Source organism: Vombatus ursinus, unplaced genomic scaffold (assembly GCF_900497805.2).
Source record: "Vombatus ursinus unplaced genomic scaffold, bare-nosed wombat genome assembly UNPS02009205.1, whole genome shotgun sequence".
NCBI classification, from domain to species: domain Eukaryota; kingdom Metazoa; phylum Chordata; class Mammalia; order Diprotodontia; family Vombatidae; genus Vombatus; species Vombatus ursinus.
In genome coordinates this window covers 52,158,274-52,178,253 of record NW_020948983.1, presented here as the reverse complement: position 1 = coordinate 52,178,253, position 19,980 = coordinate 52,158,274, and the positions used below count along the sequence as shown (strand labels likewise).

Here is a 19,980-nt window from a genome sequence, read left to right as displayed (position 1 = left end):
GATTGTTAGGGCCAAACTACTGCCAGGCTTTACCTTCCAAAATTCTGTGGATCTTTTCCCTGTAAAAGTCTGGTCTATCTGTATTTTCCTAAAGAATCCTACCACCTAAGGCAATCACTGAATCATCCAATTAGATTCTACATGTCCAGAATGAGAAGTAGTGGATTTCATATTAGGCCAGAAGTTTCTCTACTTATCTTACAAGTTGTTCATTGTGAGCACAGCCACCATGGGGGTGACTTCTGAGATGACTAGAGAAGACATTTGACCCAATATCAAGAAATCCAAATTATAGTTAGGCTCTGACTGGGGAGATGCACATGGCTGCCTTGAATCAGGATGGGGAAGATTTGGCTGAGAACAGAGAACAAATTAGACGGAAGCCAAAACTGTACTAGTCAAGAGACAAAGAGGAGCCCCCTTAAGGCACAGAATGCAGGTCTGATCTGGATTTTAGAAACAGCACAGTCAGTGGCTTTGGTGGTAACTTGTTCAGAGAAAGTAGGTCGCACATAGCTGGGAGCGGCTAAACTCCCTCACTCGGGGCTGTATCATAGGTTTCTTTACCTGTTCTACTGAAGAGGGGTCTGCCATATTTTGTTAGCTCCAGATATCAGAATTGGAAGATATAGGAAGAAACTGCAAAGGGCCAAGTTTGGGCATGATGTCAGGAAAAACTTCCTAATGATTAGTTATCCATAAGTGGGATGGGCTGCCATAGGAAGTGATAGATGATTTCCCCTCTCACTTCAGGTCTTTAAGCAAAGATGACCATGGGTTTGGTATGTTGTAGAAAGGATTTTTTTTTTCAGATATGGGTTGAACTAGATGGCCATGGATGCCCCATCCAATTATGATATCCTATAATTCTATCATATTTTGAAAAAAAAAACGCAAAGGTATAAATGATAAGTGAACTAAGATAACTGGTTCTGGGGAGGAGGAGAGAGAGAATCGTGGAGAGAGATCACTCTGGCATATATGTCTAGACAGCACAGACTTTTCCCACCCCCTATTCTTTTATCAGGCAACCCCTGGCTCACAGATGTCATAGCATTCAATAGGCCTAGATGGTGAGTGACATGGAAGAGTATAGAAAACAGACCTCTTCTATCTGGGAGTTTACAAGCTATACTCACTTTACCATGGTCTTAGGAGGTCCAAGAGTGGGGCAATCTATTTCTCCAACCAGGTGGCTAGAAAGGAAATCAGGCTCAGGGAACTCCTGCAGCTGTTTTATCCAAGACCCAGGGGGAAAGAAAGGGGGGAAATAAACCTGGCTTTGACTATGTGGCCCCTGTCTCATAGAGTGAAACTGAGCTGTGGAGAGTAATCTGGGTAAGAACATCAGTGTGCATTCACTAGTTAAAATAGAGGTCTTAAGATGGCAGACCTCTTCTGGTTCAGCTGTAGCTGCTGCCATCTGGCCCTGGAGGGCCAAATGCCCATAGTCACTGGTCATTTGTGAAGCAAGTCCTCCCAACTCCTCCGGGTTAGTAACCGACTTAGTCATCTGGAAAAAGAAAACAAGCAAGACACACAAACACACATATAAAAAATGCATAAGAATAATGGGTTAATACCACTTGGAAGCCAAATGATCTTCTTTTTTAACCCTGCAACAGGTGCGTTAGGGTTACGGTTTCTGAAGATAACTGTGTGCAAAGCCAAACCCAGACAGACATGCTTTGTTTACTTTCTCTCCACCCCATGGCTGCTCTCCCCTTATGTCAGCAGGCACAGGGCTGGGGGAGGCTACACAGCTAACATGCTCAGCATTGAGAATGTGCAAAGAGAACAGGCCAGGCTTTCCATTTCTTCAGCATAACCTCCTCGGCCTGACTCAAGGACGATGCGACCATGATCAGCAGCAGCCAGCTAGCTTCTCCTGCCAGCCCAGTAACACAAGGTGGAAATCCACACTCGGAGGAATGTGCAAGGGAATGCATGGGCACGTGCCAAACACTCATTTCCTTCTCTGCCCCTTAATTCCTCTCCCCCAGCTACCAGAGGCTGGTCCACTATTGGCTCAATTCTAGAAGTGTCCGGCCTTTTTAGTATCTGGTTGATTGCTGTTCCATAGGAATAATGGGAGAACAGCATAGAGCTAGGCTAGCTGTGGGCCTAGACAAACTTCCATAAGCCCAGTGGGGTTTAGATTTCTTATTTTGGTCAGGTATCATGTTGGGCGTGAGAAAAGGAGGGGCAAGGAAGTAAAGCACAAGACAAATATATGTTCTGGGGGAAAAAAACCCAAACCTAAAACAGTTCTAGGCCTTTAGAATTGGGGGGAAATAAGATTTCTGACATGAATTAAGGAGAGAGATTAAAGCAGCAAACCAAAACGGTCAAATTCCACTGTTTTGCATCAAGAAGAGTAAGAGTTTTCTTCCAAGTTACTTTTGTTACAGAAAAACTTCATTACAATTTGCTCAACTTAAATGAGTTTATAGTTACTTCCCTTCTAAATTCCTTCTATTTCCCCCCAAATATTGTTTTAGTAATACCTCCCAGAAATGACCTTTCATTCCCCTTTCCAGAAGGAAAAGTTGCTTTCCCCTACATTCTTTTTTCCCTCTTAGTTTTAGAGATGATAGCCACCTTTCTGTGGTACAAATAATAAAATTCTTAAGCAAGAGAAGCCGTATAGGATTCTCCATTCGGAGCTTGACATATGTTTATACAAAAATGGTTGCTAGGTTTCAGACCTACCATGTGGGTCACCAGGAAATGAACATTAGGCCCAAAGTGGAACAAGGGGAGCCAAAGAGTTGCTTCATTTCTCTTTGCGTCAAAATGAAACACAATGACTTGGGGGCTAACCCCAAGGCATATGGCTATAATTTTCTGGAAACTCAAAAAAGTATTTGCACCAGCTGTGTCATAAGTGGGGATTAAGCATAAAGCTAGGGCTTCATCAAGATCACAGACATTAAGAGTTAAGTCAAGTCAGCATGGCACTTTGGCCAGGGAGATACTGCAGGGACATCTGGGGGACAGGCAGAACCCTCTAACTAGTTAGCAAAACGAATTCCCATAGTTTATTGTGATTCTCTCCAAAAGTCAAGCTTGAGAACCGTCTGAACCAACTTATATTCTGTCAAACACATCACTCCCATGAGAATCACCACCTCTGGCCTTGATTCCCAAATGTTTTCCATTACATTAGGTTGTACACTGCCCCTCCTTTCTACCCTAAGGAAAAAAAAACCCCACCATACTACAGACCAGGCAGGGCTGTAAACTGAGCAGCCAGAGGGAGGCGAAAGACTTTGTTGGTCTTAGGTCAGCCTCTAGTGGACAGAAGTTCACATGACAAAGTCTTTCAGATATGGGACCTTGGACCTTATGGAAGACCAGGGCTAGGTTAAGAGAATGGTTTGGGTCTGGCTACAAAAAGATGCTAGATGCCCAAGTGTGGCTTTATGTGTCAAGCAAATAAAAGGGTATGTGATAGCTATAACTGACTAAATGTAACTTAAACCCAACATCTAGACTGTCATATCTTCATTGGTTGGATGTAACTCTTTTCTTGCATGTAGTCTTATTTATTCTATTTAAGCAGTAGTCACTTATCTTTTACAAAACCAAGGTCTACTTTTATAAAACCATTTTCTATTAGGTTACTCAGCTGTCCTTTATCTAAGGACCTAGATGATTAACTTCATCTTGAATTTAGTTCCAGGAAAAGTTCCATCTCAACAGATGTGTTTTGTCTCGTCAAAAACAAAAATCAAAACTACATATACAAAGTTTTCCTTTTTTGCCTTAGCTGACAAAAAAACAAAACAAAACAAAACAGTAAAATTTATTGCACAAGGGTAGTAATCTGCTTAATTCAGGTACCAGAAAAATCTTTTTCTTCTGCTTCCTTAATTTCCCTTTCTTCCTGGCACACAGTATGCCTAATAAATAACAAATAAATGCTTGCTGACTGACTTCCTCCATCTTCCTTCCTTTGTTCACATCTCTCTCTCCTTTCCATGCCCATAGCATAGCTTTCTCTAATGCTGGTGTGGGGAATTTGTTTCCATACAGGATTAACTCCAGCACAACAGGACTTGGTTCTCTATAACAAAGGTGTTAAACTCATAGGCTTGGGCTGGCTCACAAAACTCCTGAGTGGGAGGGCATGTGGCCTGAAATATTAAGATGTGATTGGGAAATGTTTAACAAAATAAATAAAAGTTCAACGTAGATAATGTTAAATTGTGGTTTTCTAAGTCAGTATGTGGCCCATAGGGGTTTCATACCACTGTTCTAGAGCACCAAGTAGCTAGAAGGTCAGCAGATACCTGCCATGAATTGTGTCTTTGCTGGTTAACTCCCTCCCCCCCAACCCCCGGAAAAAAAAACAAAAAACAAAAAACAAAAACAACCCGGAGAAACACACTCCCTCTGTCTTCCCAATATGGAAGCAGGCTTTGGTGACTGGGTGGTAAAGAGTAGGGAATTAAAAATAAACAAATCCAACAGTGCTTGGGGAGGTACCTTCCCCACTTACCATTTCTTGTGCTGTTATAGCAATGGCTTTGGAATATTTCACCACTGTTGTCTGGTAGTCAACAAAAGTTCCCTTTGGTTCTGGAGGAGTGCCTTCATCCAGCTAGAGTGAGTGGAAAGTAATTTAATTGAATGATTATCATCATTATGAGAAAACTTTATTTGTTAGGACACAGAGTTACAGAATCATACCACAATGCCCTAAATGGAATCGTAAGTGATCCCAATAGTTTTATTAGTAACTGCCCTTGAGGGCATTTTAGACAAATAATGTATGAGAATGGGGCTCAGTCTGTACAAGGAAATGTGAGGTTTGTGAAGGGAGATACTGGGGATAATGAGAGACTTAGGGAATGTCCCTTCCTGCAAAAATCTTAATGGTCTCCTTAGTATTGAATCTCACCTTTAAAGACAGGAGAAAAAAAGCCAGTGATAGAGAGAGGTTAGAGAGGTAGAGGAAGAGCTACATATAAGAATATTATAGACCCCAAGACAAAATCAATATAAATGAGGAAAGGGTGTGGTGAAATTATGGATGGCCTTGAAGAATTAGGCAGAAGAACACAGATTTGACATGGTAGGCAGTGGGGGGTGGGGGGAAGCATTATAGGCTCTTAAGAAGGGAAGCAACAAGATGTGAGTAGTGTTTTCAGATGGTTAATTTGGCATCTGTGTGCAGGATGGGTTTGATGAAGGAAGAAAGTGGAAGCAAAAAAAGCATTTAGGAGCTCATTAGATAGAAGGCATTAATTAGTGCTGTTATTTAATGAGGAATAAAACATGGCAATAAAGAACACTGCAAACATGTGGTATAATATAGAGTATATAATCATCATCACTACTTGGAATGTAATCTTTACTAATGACATCAACATCAACTCCAGCTGGACCATCCATTTCCCTATCAAAAAACGGACACATCGCCAAATAGCTCTATCGCTGACTCAGTGCAATGTGTGAAGAATAAGAGGCGAGGCTAATGCAGTTTAATCACTCAAAGTGGGGATAACAACATAGCAATGGAATTGCTTATATTATTAAAGGTTGAAATATTCTGTTAAGAGAAACCTTATAAATTATTCTCACATTCCAGTGATATTAATTTAATAAGAAAATTGCAGCATCAGGTTCCATCCTTTCTCCCATTCTTACAAAAAATATTAGAAATTTATGTGACATTCTGGAATTATATCACTAGATTTTCAGAAATAAAATAACTCAAATGAATCATATACATAAAATATACATATACACATATGTGTATATATACACATTTACATATACAAACACACACACACATATATGTCCTTTGACTATGTCTATCTAACTAGTTCCCAAAATTCAATAATACTACAGACTAAAGGGCAAAGTTCTCCTTTATGAACATGACAGGTCTGAGGGATGCCAAAAGTCACCCCCTCCTCTAATCTTCACAACCAATGAATGAAATTATCACCCTTAAAGTTAGCGCATTGGATTAAGGCTTCATGTCCTCAGTGGTCCCATTTAAACACCAGTACTATCCTGACTTAACCAATTGCCAATTGACTTAACCAATTGGCAACAGACAAGATTCTGAGTCCTGATGATATCTGAATTCAGAGACAGAATATTAGCCTAGCAGACTACAATCTATTCATGAAGAAGTATGGCAGATCAATGATTTGAGTCCTTTGCTAGAACCAACTTCAGATACTGCAAAAATTTCTAAGTTCATATTTTGTCAAGCTGATCACTGTTATATTTTAAACACTGATTCTATGTTTTTTTTTTTTTTACCAAGCAACACAAACCAGAGCTTTTATGACTATATAAAACATTGACATAAATTCCTTTTTTCTTTACAGGTGTCCAAATTTCCTTACAATATTACTCCCTGAAAGGATTCACTTATACTGATGTTGGCGGGAGTTGCTTTGTTGTTCTCTCCCAGTTAAAAGGTTGTTTTAAGTGTGCACAGGGGAAATCAGCAAACGTTTGTGATGACATTAGCATGTCCTAGTCCAATAATGTTGGGTAAAACCAGACTTTCCCCAAGCTTGCTGGTTACTCCTTCATTCTTTCATAGGTTCCTGGGTCCATAAAACAGGCAATATATTTCTGACATTAGGTAGTAGGAATTAGATTAATAAAGGGCTCAGTCAAAAAGACTGATTCAGCTAGATAAGACGCTGAAATTATGAAAACATTAAAATTATTTCTTTTTCATTTCTCAGAAATTTATGAAATCTTTCTTTTAATCACTGGAGAGGTGCCAACATTTGGAATCTTAGCGGTTCAGTGAAGAAATAAACAGATATTTAACGCTATATTCCTAAATGTCATTCCAAGATATATACATGGTATATTAGATGCTGGGAGTGTTTAGTCCCAGGACCCCTGGGAAGAAGAATATCATACTCAATTTCTGCAAAACTGACCAACTTTAAAGCAAGAGACCAACTCAAAACTCCAGAAGGTAAATGCGTGCTTTGACAAGACATGCAAGAGAGGTCCTCAAAAGGAACTGTAACATCCTAATTCAGGCATATTACTTTGTCTGAACTATAAGGAATAATTACTACATAATGTTTAAGGATAATTATTCTAATTATAGTGCTATCAAGTTTCAGAGAATATCCACTTTTTGATACAGTAGTGACAAATCTTCTCTAAATTAGCAATTAATGACCACTTATTATCCTGAAAATCTTAACGCACTCAATCGGATGTTTCAAGACAAGACTTCCATTATGGTCGCCTAAATTCCTTGGGTATGATATCAAACGGTGGCAATTAGATGTACGTGAACAATTATTAGAACTAATGAATGTTAACCTGATACACCAATGTGAGTGTTATCTTCTGGAATTCAGTAGGAGATACGTCACCACAAGTCTCTGAGTAGATTCTCCACCTAACCACCAACTCAACTATCATCATTTTTCCTTACATCACTATTCCTAATGTGAATACAGTGATCCACTGGAAAAAGATGAACATGTTTACAACGAGAAGAATGAGCTATCTGTCGGATATATGATTTGAAATCAATAACACTGAGCAGCAATCAGCAATGAGAAGCTGGAAGTCTCCAAAGAAAAAGTGTCTGAGGGTAAGAACAAAAGAAATACAAGGGAAATTAATGAGAATAATGATAAGCACATTTATATAGTGTTTACTATGTGTCAGGCACTGTCGTAACTGCTCCACAAATATTATCCTAGTTGACCCTAGGAGACAGGTACTATCATTATCCCCATTTTACAGTTGGGGAAACTGAGGGAAACAGAGGTTACATGAATTGCCCAAGGTGATACAGCTAATATGTGTCTGAGGCTGGATCTGAACTTTGTTGTTGTGGTTCTTCAGTTGTTTCAGTCATGTCTGATTCTTTGTGACCCCATTTGGGGTTTTCTTTGAAAAAGATACTACAGGGGTTTGCCATTTCCTTCTCCAGCTCATTTTACAAATGAGGAAACTGAGGGACGGTTAAGTGACTTGCCCAGGATCACACAGCTAGTAAATGTCTGAGGCTGGATTTGAAGTTAGGTCTTCCTAAATCCAGGCCCAGGATCTATCCACTGTACCACCTCACCGTCTCTAATCAAGAATCAAAAAAGGATGGCGAGGGGCAGGTTGGTGGCACAGGGGATAGAGCACCAGAATCAGGAGGATCTGAGTTCAAATTTGACCTCAGATACTTGACACTTAGTAGCTATATGACCCTGGGCAAGTCACTTAAAACTCAGACTGCCTCATCAAAATTAAGAGAGAGAGAGAGAGAGAGAGAGAGAGAGAAAGGATGATGAGCTAGCTTCCTGAGATAAAAAGAACCCACCTTGCTCATGGCTTCTGCAATTGCATCCACCATTCCTCCCACCATTCCAACTTCACTGGCGGCTTCATTCAAGGTGACCATAATATCATCCACAGCTTCCTTCATCAGCTGGGCGGCCTCTGTGATGGCATCATGGGTGTGCTGTGCCTAGGAAGAGACAGGAAAAGGATAAAAAAGGTGTTTAGATTGCAAAATAATCTCTTCTCTAAGAATAGCCTTAAGGATCATAGCCTTAAGTTCATAGGATTGTAAATTTAGAGCTGGAAGGGACCTTAAGAGATGTCAAAGACTCAAAGACTTATTCAACATCAAACAGGTGGTAAAGAGCAGTGTCAGGATTAGCACTCAGGTCCACGGTGCTCTATCCACTTCCCACAGTGCCTCGCTCCCTTCCCTTTGGGTAAGGCCAGGCTTCCACGGTAACCATGACAGCTAGCTGCTGCTATTCCAGCGTGGTATAACTCCTCACCACAGGCAATCTACGTCAGTGGGTGCAGAGGTTTAGGTGCTTACATCTCCTGGACAAGAAGTATCTTATGACACAGCTAATTATATAAGCTACGCTGCCAGTCACTCCTCAAAGAACTATACAACTATGAAACACATCAGTTTAATGGGGTTTTCAACAAATGCATGAAATATCTGGGTGCAGTTGTTTTCTTTCATCTTCCCTAACATGTCATCTCTGCACAAGAGCCAGCAAAGTCTATGAATATGTTTAGTGTTTATTGTATGCAAAGGGAAAACAGACTAAGAGGAAAGTAATTGCAAAAAAAAAAAAAATCTTTGGGGATATGTCAAAATATCCTATCGTTATATGTGGATGGTATAGCATGATGTAGTGGACAGAATTCCAGACTTGGAGCCAGGAAGTTCTTCAGCTGTGTCCAACTCTTCATGACCCTGTGGACTGCAACATGCCAATACGGTCCATAGGCAAAGATACTGGAGTGTTTGCCATTTCTTTCTCCAGTGGATTAAAGCAAATAGAGGTTAAGTGACTTGCCCAGGGTCACATAGCTAGTAAGTGTCTGGGGCTGGATTTGATATCCAGTCTTCCTGACTCCAGGCCTAGCACTCTATCCATTGAGCCACCTAGCTGCCTCCAAGAAAACCAGGGTTCAAATTCTGACTCTCTCACTTACTATTTGTTTGACCTTGGACAAGTCATTCCGAACCTCAATTTCTTTATCTGTATAATAAGAGGATTAGGCTACATGATCTCAAAATCCCCTTCCAGCTCTAAATCTATAATGTGTGATTTTTTTATATAGGCAAGATCTGTTACATGAAGACTTACTTGTGAGGATCAAATGAGGAATATTTGTATAGTGCTTAACACAGTGTCTGTCACATATTTAATAAATGCTTTTTTTACTTTCCATCTAAGAATAATAAAATCCAAAGACCAGAGTGAATGTGGCTGGGATTTATGTAGCAGAGGAAGGGTCCTTGGTTTAAGAACCAATAGAATCCAGGGAAGAACTTGGATTGTGGCTGGTCTACTAGCTTTGGATGGTTCTTAGTATCTGACAAGCACGAATCACATAGCCCAGGTGTGATTATTCCAAAGATGATTTGGGGTAGCATATGGCATTTGGCTACTAACCAACACGATTAACATTGATTAATGATTATGTTTATGATTTAATATTCTCGCTGAAGGCTCCCTTGGTGCCTGAGAGGCCCTGGCACAAACAGAGGTGGCAAGGAGAGGCACCACTCTGGAATCTAATAAGGGATGTAACCTAATGGGGAAATAAAACAATCCCAAGTCATCTTCTGATAGTCTCATTGTGGTGCAGTGACTCAGTAGAGTAGAACCAGCTTTGACAAGTCCAACCATGCTAAAAAGGTCTACCTAAGCCATGGACTTCATATCTGTCAAATGAGGACCAGCCAAGCTAAGTTCAGAGACCCATCACTAGAAAGTCAGTCATTAGGTGATTGATTATTTTTGGCTACAGAGACTCACAGAAACCATCTGCTAAGGTGTAAAGGGGGAGTGGTCTACCTTCGTGGAAGGATGAAATGAGAGATCCTTGAAATACTGAAGAAATAGAATGTACTACTGATAGTTGGGATGGAGAACCTACAGCCTCGAGGTCACATGTAGCCTTCTAGGTCCTTGGGTGTGGCTTTCAGAAAGTCCAAATTTTACAGAACAAATCCTTTTATTAAGGGGATTTGTTTGGTGAAGTTTGGATTCAGTCAAAGGGCCACACTTGAGGGCCTAACTTTACAATGATAATCAATAGGAAAACTGATTTTTCCAAAAATTCCTATTACAAATTGTTTTCCTGGGACATGTCTATTTTATGAGAAGTCCTCCTGTATTTACACACAAATACCTGTGAGATTTCTCATTTTTCAATCATCTGAAAATATCGGGATTTGTGTCCTTACTCTATAACATCAGAGAGGTCAAATTTAAAAAAAAAAGGTACTGAATGAAGTGGAACAAATTCATATTTGAAGAGCTACATTTTATAATTAGCACTTATTAACAGCACCAAAGGAGAGAGACTTTTGTGTTTAAATAACACCTCTTGGGTGAGATTTTCCAAATGTTTTATGAATAATAATTTGCCCTATTTTACAGATGGGGAATCAACAACAGGCCTGCGCAAGACCTACATTCTAATAGCTGCTCAGAAATGGGAACACAGCCCAAGACTTTGAGGTCAGTGCCCTGACTTCTGTTACTTTCCTCCATTCTGATGAGATGAGGGTGGAAGGTTAGACCAGCAAGAAGCAGGAGCAGCAGCAACTTTCCCAAAACAATAGGGATTCATTATTCACAAAAACAGTTCCTCAGAACATTCCTACGGAGATAGTTATTGCAAGTATCATGCAGTTAAGGAAGCTGATTTCAATACAGTACTACCTAGTAAATATCAGAGCTGGAACTTGAATCTGGGACTTGAAGCCCAATGACCCTTTTATTAGGCCTGACTTCCTCTTCTAAGATTTGTTCTGATGCTTAGCTAAGTTGGATAACTTATAAGTAAGGAACATTGGTTATAAAGGGAGAAAGAGTGATACAAGGCTTCAGAGTTAGAGAGACCTACCTTCAAATCTCACCCTGGCCCATACTACCTGTGTGACCCTGGGCAGGATACACAACTTTTTTTGTGCCCCAGGTAAGTCTCTATAGCTATAAATTGCAGAAGAGGTGCTCAGTGGCATCAGTATAGGAGGTTTCCTCATTGGGAGTTACCCATACTCAAGAAATCATTGGTCCAGATGTCCCCAAAAGAGAAATGGGCAAAAGCATAACAGAATCATCATTACTCCTAGAAAAATAAACTTCAAAGTAGGATGATGGGGCAGCGAGGTGGTTCAGTGGATAAAGCGCAGGGCCTGGAGTCACAGAGACTCTTCTTTATGAGTTCAAATCTGACCTCAGACACTTTCCAGCTCTGTGACCCTGGGCAAGTCACTTCACCCTGTTGGCCTCAGTTTCCTTATCTGTAAAACAAGGCGGAGAAGGAAATGGCAAGCCAGTTCAGTACCTTTGCCAAGAAAACCCCAAATGGGGTCATGAAGAGTCAGACATGACTGAAACAAGTGAACACACAAAGGATGAACCCACCATAGCTCTTTTTCAAGGAAGGCACATTCACAGACCCCATGGGCTAGATGTCTCAACTCTGAAATTCACCTCGTGTTGTTCTCTTTCCATGTGAATAAAAATTAAATGGTACTCAAATACTGGAATAGCTTTGATGATGAAACACAGTATCATAGACTTCAAACTGGAAGGGAACTCACAGACTCCCTATTCCAATCCCTTTACTTTACATATGATGAAACTGACACCCCAGGAGGTTAAGTGGTTAGCCACACAGATCAAGTAGGCATCAGAGGCAAGACCTGAACCCAGGGCCTTTGACACGAGAACCAAGCCTCCTTCCCTTTTACTATACTGCCTGCTTACCAATGAGAAAACATAATGCTCATTGACTGAAATGACTCAACCAAAAGAAGTGAATAGTTCAAGAAGAGAAGTTATTAAAACATCTAGAACTTATTCTGCTCTCGAAAATAATTTGCAGGTCATGGGAATCAAGAATGATTTCCTCAAATGTGACAAATAATGAAGTATGCAATGTGATAACGGTAGACGGCTTTGCTCGGGGCGCCTGTCAGTGTGCATAACACTCTCTCACAAGGACAGACTGGTAAACCAGTAATTTAGGGTGATATTTCATTTCCTTGAACCAGACCACGTGGCTCAGGAAGGGTAAAACAGAATCCACGGTTTATTGTGATTCAGAAAATTCTATTGCACTCATTCCACCTGAGGAAAAAAAATATTACATAAATTTACTTACAAACTGAAGGGCAGAAAGCAGGAGAGTTTGTATATTTGATTTTGGAGACTCTCAAAACAACCAAAATGAGATGGATGCTTGCAACATCAATGACACCAACGATCCTACGTGTCTGTATCAAAAGAAAACTAAACAAAACTCCCACTAGAAATAGCATTTGTACTCCCACACGGGCCAAAAGGCAGGGCCTTTAAAAATGATCAGATGCATGAAGTTGGCCAAACCCAAGTATATACACGCAGAATCTCAAAAGTGCAAGGACCTCAATTCCAATTCTTTCTCTGATGCGTATTAACTGAGTGACCCTGGGCAAATTACCTACCCTCTCTGGGTCTCAGTTTCCTCAGCTGTAAAATAAGGGCACTGGACAAGAGAGCTTTTGAGGTGCTTTCAAGCTCTAGTTCTACGATCCTATTCCTTGATTAGTGGTTATCCAGCCTCAGTGATGAGGAATCCAATAAACCGCCAAGGCAGCCCACGTCCACATTTGGACGTTAGCTCTGATTGCTAGGACATTTCTTGTCACACTGATCTGTAATCTGTCTTTCCACAACTTTCATTCAATGCTCCTCGTTTTGCTTCCTAGGGCTAATCAGAAAAAAAAAATCTAATTCCTCTCTTGTATGATAGCCTTTCAAATACCTGAAAATACCTGTCATGTCCTTCCCAAAGTCTGCTCTTTTCCAGGCTAAACAGTCTTAGTTTCTTTATCCTCATATGGAAGGGTTTCTAGTCCTTTCACCATCCCATTTGTTCTATTCAAGACATGCTCTAGATTATCAATGTCCTCAATCAAATGAAGCATCCAGGAGTGAACCTAACACTCTAGATGTGGGCTGAGAAGAGCAGCACTCCCATCTCCCCCAGTCTGAGCACTGTACCTACCTCACAGTGTAACACAGTAAGGCATTAGCTACAGTCCATTAACAAATATTTCTCACAGGAGCCACTAACTAGCCGTAACTCTCTTCTTTTCTACTTGTGCAATTTATTTTTAACCCACATTTAGAACTTTACATTTATTCCTGTTCGATCTCCTTGCCTCTTCAGCCTGTCTTTTTTAGCTCCTGACTGTCAACTAATGTTTTCAGCTATACATATACCATGCAACCCTGAAACATCAAAATAAATATATTGTATTCTTCCTCCAAATGACTGACACCCAAGAAATATACACCATCCTCAACTCTAGTCAGGTCAACCTCCTCAGGGTCCCAGTAGTGGGCTATATTCATTCCTTTCTCCAGGATTTCCTATATGTTGCTCCAGTCACTTAAAAGGCTTCGTCTCTGTCTACTGAGCCTTCAAGACCCAGCTCGAGTAAGACATCCCCTAGGTCCTTCTTGGCTACTTTGCTGCTCTTCATTGATATCCCTCTCCTAGGGACCACCGTGGCATCTCTGGCCTGTGTCACAAAATTTAGAACTTAAATTACAGAGTGTTGCTGTATACAATTCATGACCATTTCAGGCATCTTAGTTTTCTCTCTCCAGGTACAGTGTAACCTTCTTAGAGGAAGGGACCTATACTGTGCTTTTTTTTTTTTTAAGCATCTTCTACAATGCCTGGCACTTTGGCTGGACTGTAAGGGAAAATTCCTAATAAACAGAGCTACCCCAAGTGCAACGGGCTGCCTTTGGATTGTGCATTTCCCCCACAGGGGAAATTTTTAAAGCTGGATAACCACTTGTCAGCTCTGTTATAGATCAGTCATTTTTCAGTCACATCTGACTCTGTGACCCCATTTGGGATTTTCTTGGCAAAGATATTGGAGGGGTTTGCTGTTGCCTTCTCCAGCTCATTTTATAAATGAGGAAAATGAGGCAAACAGGGTTAACTGACTTGCCACAGATCACACTGCTGGTAAATGTTTGAACTCAGGTCTTCCTGATTCCAGGCCCTGCTCTATCCATTGTGCCACCTAGCTATTCTAGAGGGGATTCTTATTAATGCACTGATGCCTCTACTGCTGCTGCTACTACTACTACTACTGCTAATACTACTATCACCACCATACTATTACTTCTGTTGCTACTACTACTAGCTAGCTAGTATTTATATAGTACTTTAAGGTTTAAATAGCTTTTTAAAACATATGGTCTCATTTAATCCTCACAACAACTATAGGCAGAAGGTATCATTATTAGCCCATTTTGTAGATGAATAAACTGGGGAATATCTAGGTAAAGTAAATTTCCCAGGGTCATACAGCTAGTTAGTGTCAAAGGCAGGATTTGAACTCAGGTTTTTCTGACTCTTAAGTACAACAGTACGCATTACACCACCTAGCTGCCTAGTATTCATAGCTGGAAAACATAGCCTTTCAGGTCCCTTTTAACTAGGAGATTCTGCTTCCATTCCATTTTTCATAGTATCCCCAAATTAATGTTACCAATGAACCTAGTTATTCCTATGTTCATAAACCTTTCCGAGTGCCTTATGCCTTATTGAGTAAAGTTAAAACTTTTTTACTCGGCATTCAAAGGCTATTATGTAAAAGACTCTCAAATTATCTCTGAAGTTTGTGGGGTGTATAGTCTCTACGGTAAGTATCATTATCAGTCCTAGTTTATTCCAGGAAGTCCTTACCATCACAGACCTACCTGATTTTGGAAGATCATCTTCTGTTTCCACCCCCTCTCCACTCCCCCCCAATATGGAGGTCCCAAGCATATCTACAGTTTGCTGGATGCTCAGAAGGAAAGGAAACAGATACACACAGTTTCCTTGACTACCTTCCCTGGGGTCAATGTCCTGAGTGAAACATATAATGACACATTTGTATCAGGGAAGTCTCTAAGGGATGCTAACAGTATATCCACATCCTTTCCAAATCCCAGAGGTTACCTGGGTCTAAGTTGCCTTCTGAAGGACAAGAACACTGCTACAATGTTTTGTAATCATAACTATCCTTCTTAAATCCTTCCATTACACACTATTCCACATTCCCACAGAGGCTGAGGAATAAAACCCAGCACTGTCCCTTGCAAAGTACTAAAGTAGCACGTTTCTCATTCTCATCATCCTTGATCAGGAGGCTGTCAATTAGTTCCCTGCTCTGCCCTCTCCTTCCCTCCCCACCAAAGGGGGTGGTTGAGGTCACTCTGCGTGTTACTTGTGAAACTCCCTAATAAATGATGGTGCATACATATTTTAGAATCACTCCTATAGGTACTTGATCAATCAAATAATGCCGTAATTTCTACTTCAGCCAGCATCATGATTTGTCTCACACTCATATGTTTTCTCAACTCTACCTACCCAGGGGACAAGTCATTCTTGCTATCACCATGGGACCCTGAGGGAACACACTGGCTTGGGATATGAAACACGTAAAATAGGCCAAATTTTCCAGGTTCATTGTAAACCCTTCCTAAATATCTTTCATTTAAAGGGCAGGAGGGCCCGAATAGCAAGAGGCAGACGTGATCTTCCTACACCTGGTGTCTGTGTTCCCACAAAGGAAACTCTGTTTTCTCTCAGTCTCCCCTGATTCTGTGCTTGACTTAACACCTGATGGGTGGCCTGGACTCTGTTTTGCGGTGTTTTCCCCAGTTCTGCAAGTCTAACATTTGTTGTGTCTTTGGTACATCTGCCAGAACATATATGAAGAGAAGACACAGGCTACCTGAAAGGGTGAGGATATTGGGTTTTCTTGGCAAACTCTGCCATCATTAAGAACAAGATCCCATTCTGCCGCAAATCTCTAGACTAACAGAAGAAGTCAAGCTTAACATCTTGGTTTGCTCATTCTACACGTCTATTCACCTGTGTGTGGTAGCAGAGGTAAGCAATAAATCAACCTCTAATTTATTTTAAAACCTTTTTGAGTACTTGGCAGTCAACGGGGGCCTCTATCTGAAGCAACTTGAATGAGAAATCCATACAAAGAGATGTTGTTGTTCAGTCATTTCTGTCACGTCCGACTCTTTGCGGCCCCATTTGGGGTTTTCTTAACAAAGATACTAGAGTGGTTTGCCATTTCTGTCTCTGGTTCATTTGACAGATGAGGAAACTGAGCCAAATAGGGTTATGTGACTTGATTCAGATCACATAGCGAGTAAACGTCTGAGGCCAGGTTTGAACTCAGGAAGAAGGTGTGTCTTCTTGGCTACAGGTCCAGTGTTCTATCCACTGTACCACCCAGCCACTGGCAAGTACTATACCATGAAGATAAAACTCCTCACCAAAGTCAATCCAATTGTCAAAAGTAATATGTGATTGGGTGGCAAAGAGTCTTCAGTTCTGACCTGCCCCTGCCCTTTCTGACAGGGAGCTGCAGCTGGGTGGCCCAGTAGATGGGGTGCTAGCCTTTTAGTCAGATAAACCTGAGTTCAAATCTATCCTCACTTACAGGTTGTGTGACCCTGGGCAAGTAATTTAACTTGTCAGGCTCTGTTTCTTCAACTATAAAGTGGGGATAATAACAGTATCTATCTCCCAGGCTTCTTGTGAGGATGAAATGAGATAATATTTATAAACCATTTAGCACAATGCATGGCATGTAGCAGGTTCACTTAAATAAATACTTGTTTCATTCTTTGATTCCCCAGCAACGTCTCTTTAAGACAGTGGTGTCAAACTCAAATAGAAACTGATCCTTGTGAACAGTTTATTCATTTATGAAAACATAAATGAACATTATCTGTGTTCCACTGTAGTCTTATTTATTTTGTTAAACATACTCAGGAGTTTTGCTGGCTTCATGCAGACTGCATTCCCACCTGCAGGCCTCTGTTTGACAATTCCACCCTGAGATACTGATCTCTACAGAGTAATGAAAATTCCATGGAGGAAGAGTGTGGCCATGAAATCACTCTAACAGTCAGAAGGCCCCTTAGTCCCCAACACTCCACTTTGGTGGTATCTTTCTTCCCAGCAAACATACTATCGGCCTTAAGTACTTTGATATGAACTGCTGATTAAGGAAAAAAAATCACTGTCCCTGAGAAATGCAGGCACAAGTATACCTTGTGGGAGTGGAACTTTAGTCCTGCATAGTTCTTAACTATGATGGATGTACTTATAATCCAGGCCACAACACAAATTCCAATGAAGTAACCTGACTCTGATGGAAAACATCCTTCTCATGATCACAAAACAATTCGTGCTAGAGAAGTCAGGTGAACACTTTGCAAATCTATGGGATATGCTTTGGTCTGCACCAAGGGAAAAAAAAAATCAAAATATCATCTAAGTAGGCCATAGTATGTTGATTAAGAGATTCTACTGGGGGAAGCCATGGAGGCGTGGGTAGAAAGCCAGCCTCCAACTCTGTAAAACCTAAAGGATCCATTTATTATGGGGATTCAAATCCCACTTTTGGTATACACCGGCTGAGTAACCCTAAGCAAATTACTGAATTTCTCAGTGCCCTAGAGTTTAAGCTCTAAGAGTTTAAGCTCAGCAAAGGTACCAGTCTGTATTAGTACATAAAAACAATTAATGATTGTTGATTGATTGACTCGGAGTTTTCTGGACAGGATTTCCCTAGTTCAATGAAATCACAGGACGACTGGTTCAAAAATCAAATGCCAACATTTCATTAAATGCTATAGGAAGCATAAAATATGCATAACTAGAACAGTCACACCACATTTGAATGCCTGTCCACTGATCTCCAAAACTAACTACAAATAGGCCCAATGTAAATAGAGCTTGATATAGTTTCATCCTTCCTGAACTCAAGTTGGAAAGTCTGAATTCAGGGGAAGAGGATGGTGATTACAGAAGGTGATTTCACTCAGACCTCAGTAGTTTAAACAGGGAAAAAAAAAAGTCCTTGTGATTGACTAAGAATATTGAATAAATTTCTTTTTGACAAATGCTTGCATGTAGGCCCATGAGGCCTACATTGCTCACTCATTTAGTGAGTAACTGTCCGTATGGAGAGAATAGCCCCAGGAGGGAGATCAATGTGGTGATTATAAACTTACTCTGAGCTAATGACCTCTAGCAAGTGCTTGTATTCAGTGGGATTCCCTTTTAGCTTCACCTTTATAAAGCAAGTGACAATAACAGAGGTTAGCTCCCTCCTAGGCCTCCTAGGTTCCATCCTGAACATACACCACAATTTGATTAGCCATTCTCCCTGCATTTCTGGTATGAATCCTGCTTGTTCATAATGTATAATCTTTGTAATGTATTGCTGTAATCTTTTAGCTGGTATTTTACTCAGGATTTTTGCACCCATATTCATTAATGAAATTGATCCATAATTTTATTTCTGTTTTTACTTTTCCTGGTTATCATAATTGTTTCATAAAAGGAGTTTGGCAGGACCCCTACTTGGCCTATTATTCCAAATAATTTATTTAATATTGGAATTAGTTCATCTTTAAATGTTTGATGGAACTCACTTGTAAATCCATCTGGTCCTGGTGCTTTTTCTTAGCAACGTCATTTATGGCTTGTTCAATTTCTTTTTCTAAAATAGGCATTCCTGTTTGGGAATCTTGACTTCTATTTGATAGGGAGAGGGACTAGATCTGGGACCTCACTGTTAGACAGAGCTCCTGGATGGGGAAAACCTCTTTACCAATAAGGGTTGGCACCTTTTCTGTAATGTACAGTCTTAGGGAATGGGCTGGAGCCCTGAGAGATAAAGTAACTTGCTCAGGGCTGCACCACTGATGTGTCAGAGGCAGTGTTGGAACCCAGATCTTCCTGGCTCTTGGGGCAGCACTCTATGCTCTATGCCTCTAATTTGATTTGGCTCAAGCCACAAGAAAACAAATAGCACCTTGTTTACATTCATGCCTCTGAAACTCAGAGCACAAAAGAAATTAACCCCTCCCCTCTCAGAGAAAGACCTTCTACTTCAGATAATGTATTTCCCATATGCTCTCCTAGCTTCAGGAAATATAGTCCCCTAAAGCACCTTAATAATTAACATTTGGGGCCTCCCCTTTTGTCTTGGGCAGGGCCTCCCCCAAGTCCAGGGTTACTCTCATACTCTAGGGTAACTAGTAGGAAAGCTACCTTTCCTTTCCCAGGCTCCTCAACAGCTTTCTCCTTCCAAATGAGAAATTCCAGCCCTGTTCCTTGTTATCTCATTTACTATGGCCTTAGCAGGCCTTACTACTGAATGTAGCAGTTAGCAACACCACCACAGCAGAAACAAAGATCTTGATAGCCCCAGAACTCCCAAAGTCAGGGATATCATGGATGTCTACTTGTTACTAAATGCCTTTCTTTCTTTCTTTAATTTATTTTATTCTGAACTTAAGAAATAAAACAAGCATTTCCATAAAAAAAAGTGGTACAGAAAAACAAAGGATTGCACCTGAAATCGCAGATCCATTATGTACAATTTGCTTT

At 40.6% G+C, this 19,980-nt stretch overlaps 1 protein-coding gene across 1 annotated transcript in view; it reads right to left on the bottom strand.

The window, feature by feature from the left end:
* TLN2 (talin 2) overlaps window positions 1–19,980 on the bottom strand; it is a 579,984-nt gene that overhangs the window by 87,568 nt on the left and 472,436 nt on the right. Inside the window, exons 43-45 of the mRNA XM_027851789.1 lie at window positions 8,324–8,470; window positions 4,505–4,606; window positions 1,394–1,513 (exon numbers count right to left, since the gene is read on the bottom strand). Of these exons, the coding sequence (XP_027707590.1) occupies window positions 1,394–1,513; window positions 4,505–4,606; window positions 8,324–8,470 (369 nt within the window). The remainder of the gene's footprint in view (window positions 1–1,393; window positions 1,514–4,504; window positions 4,607–8,323; window positions 8,471–19,980) is intronic.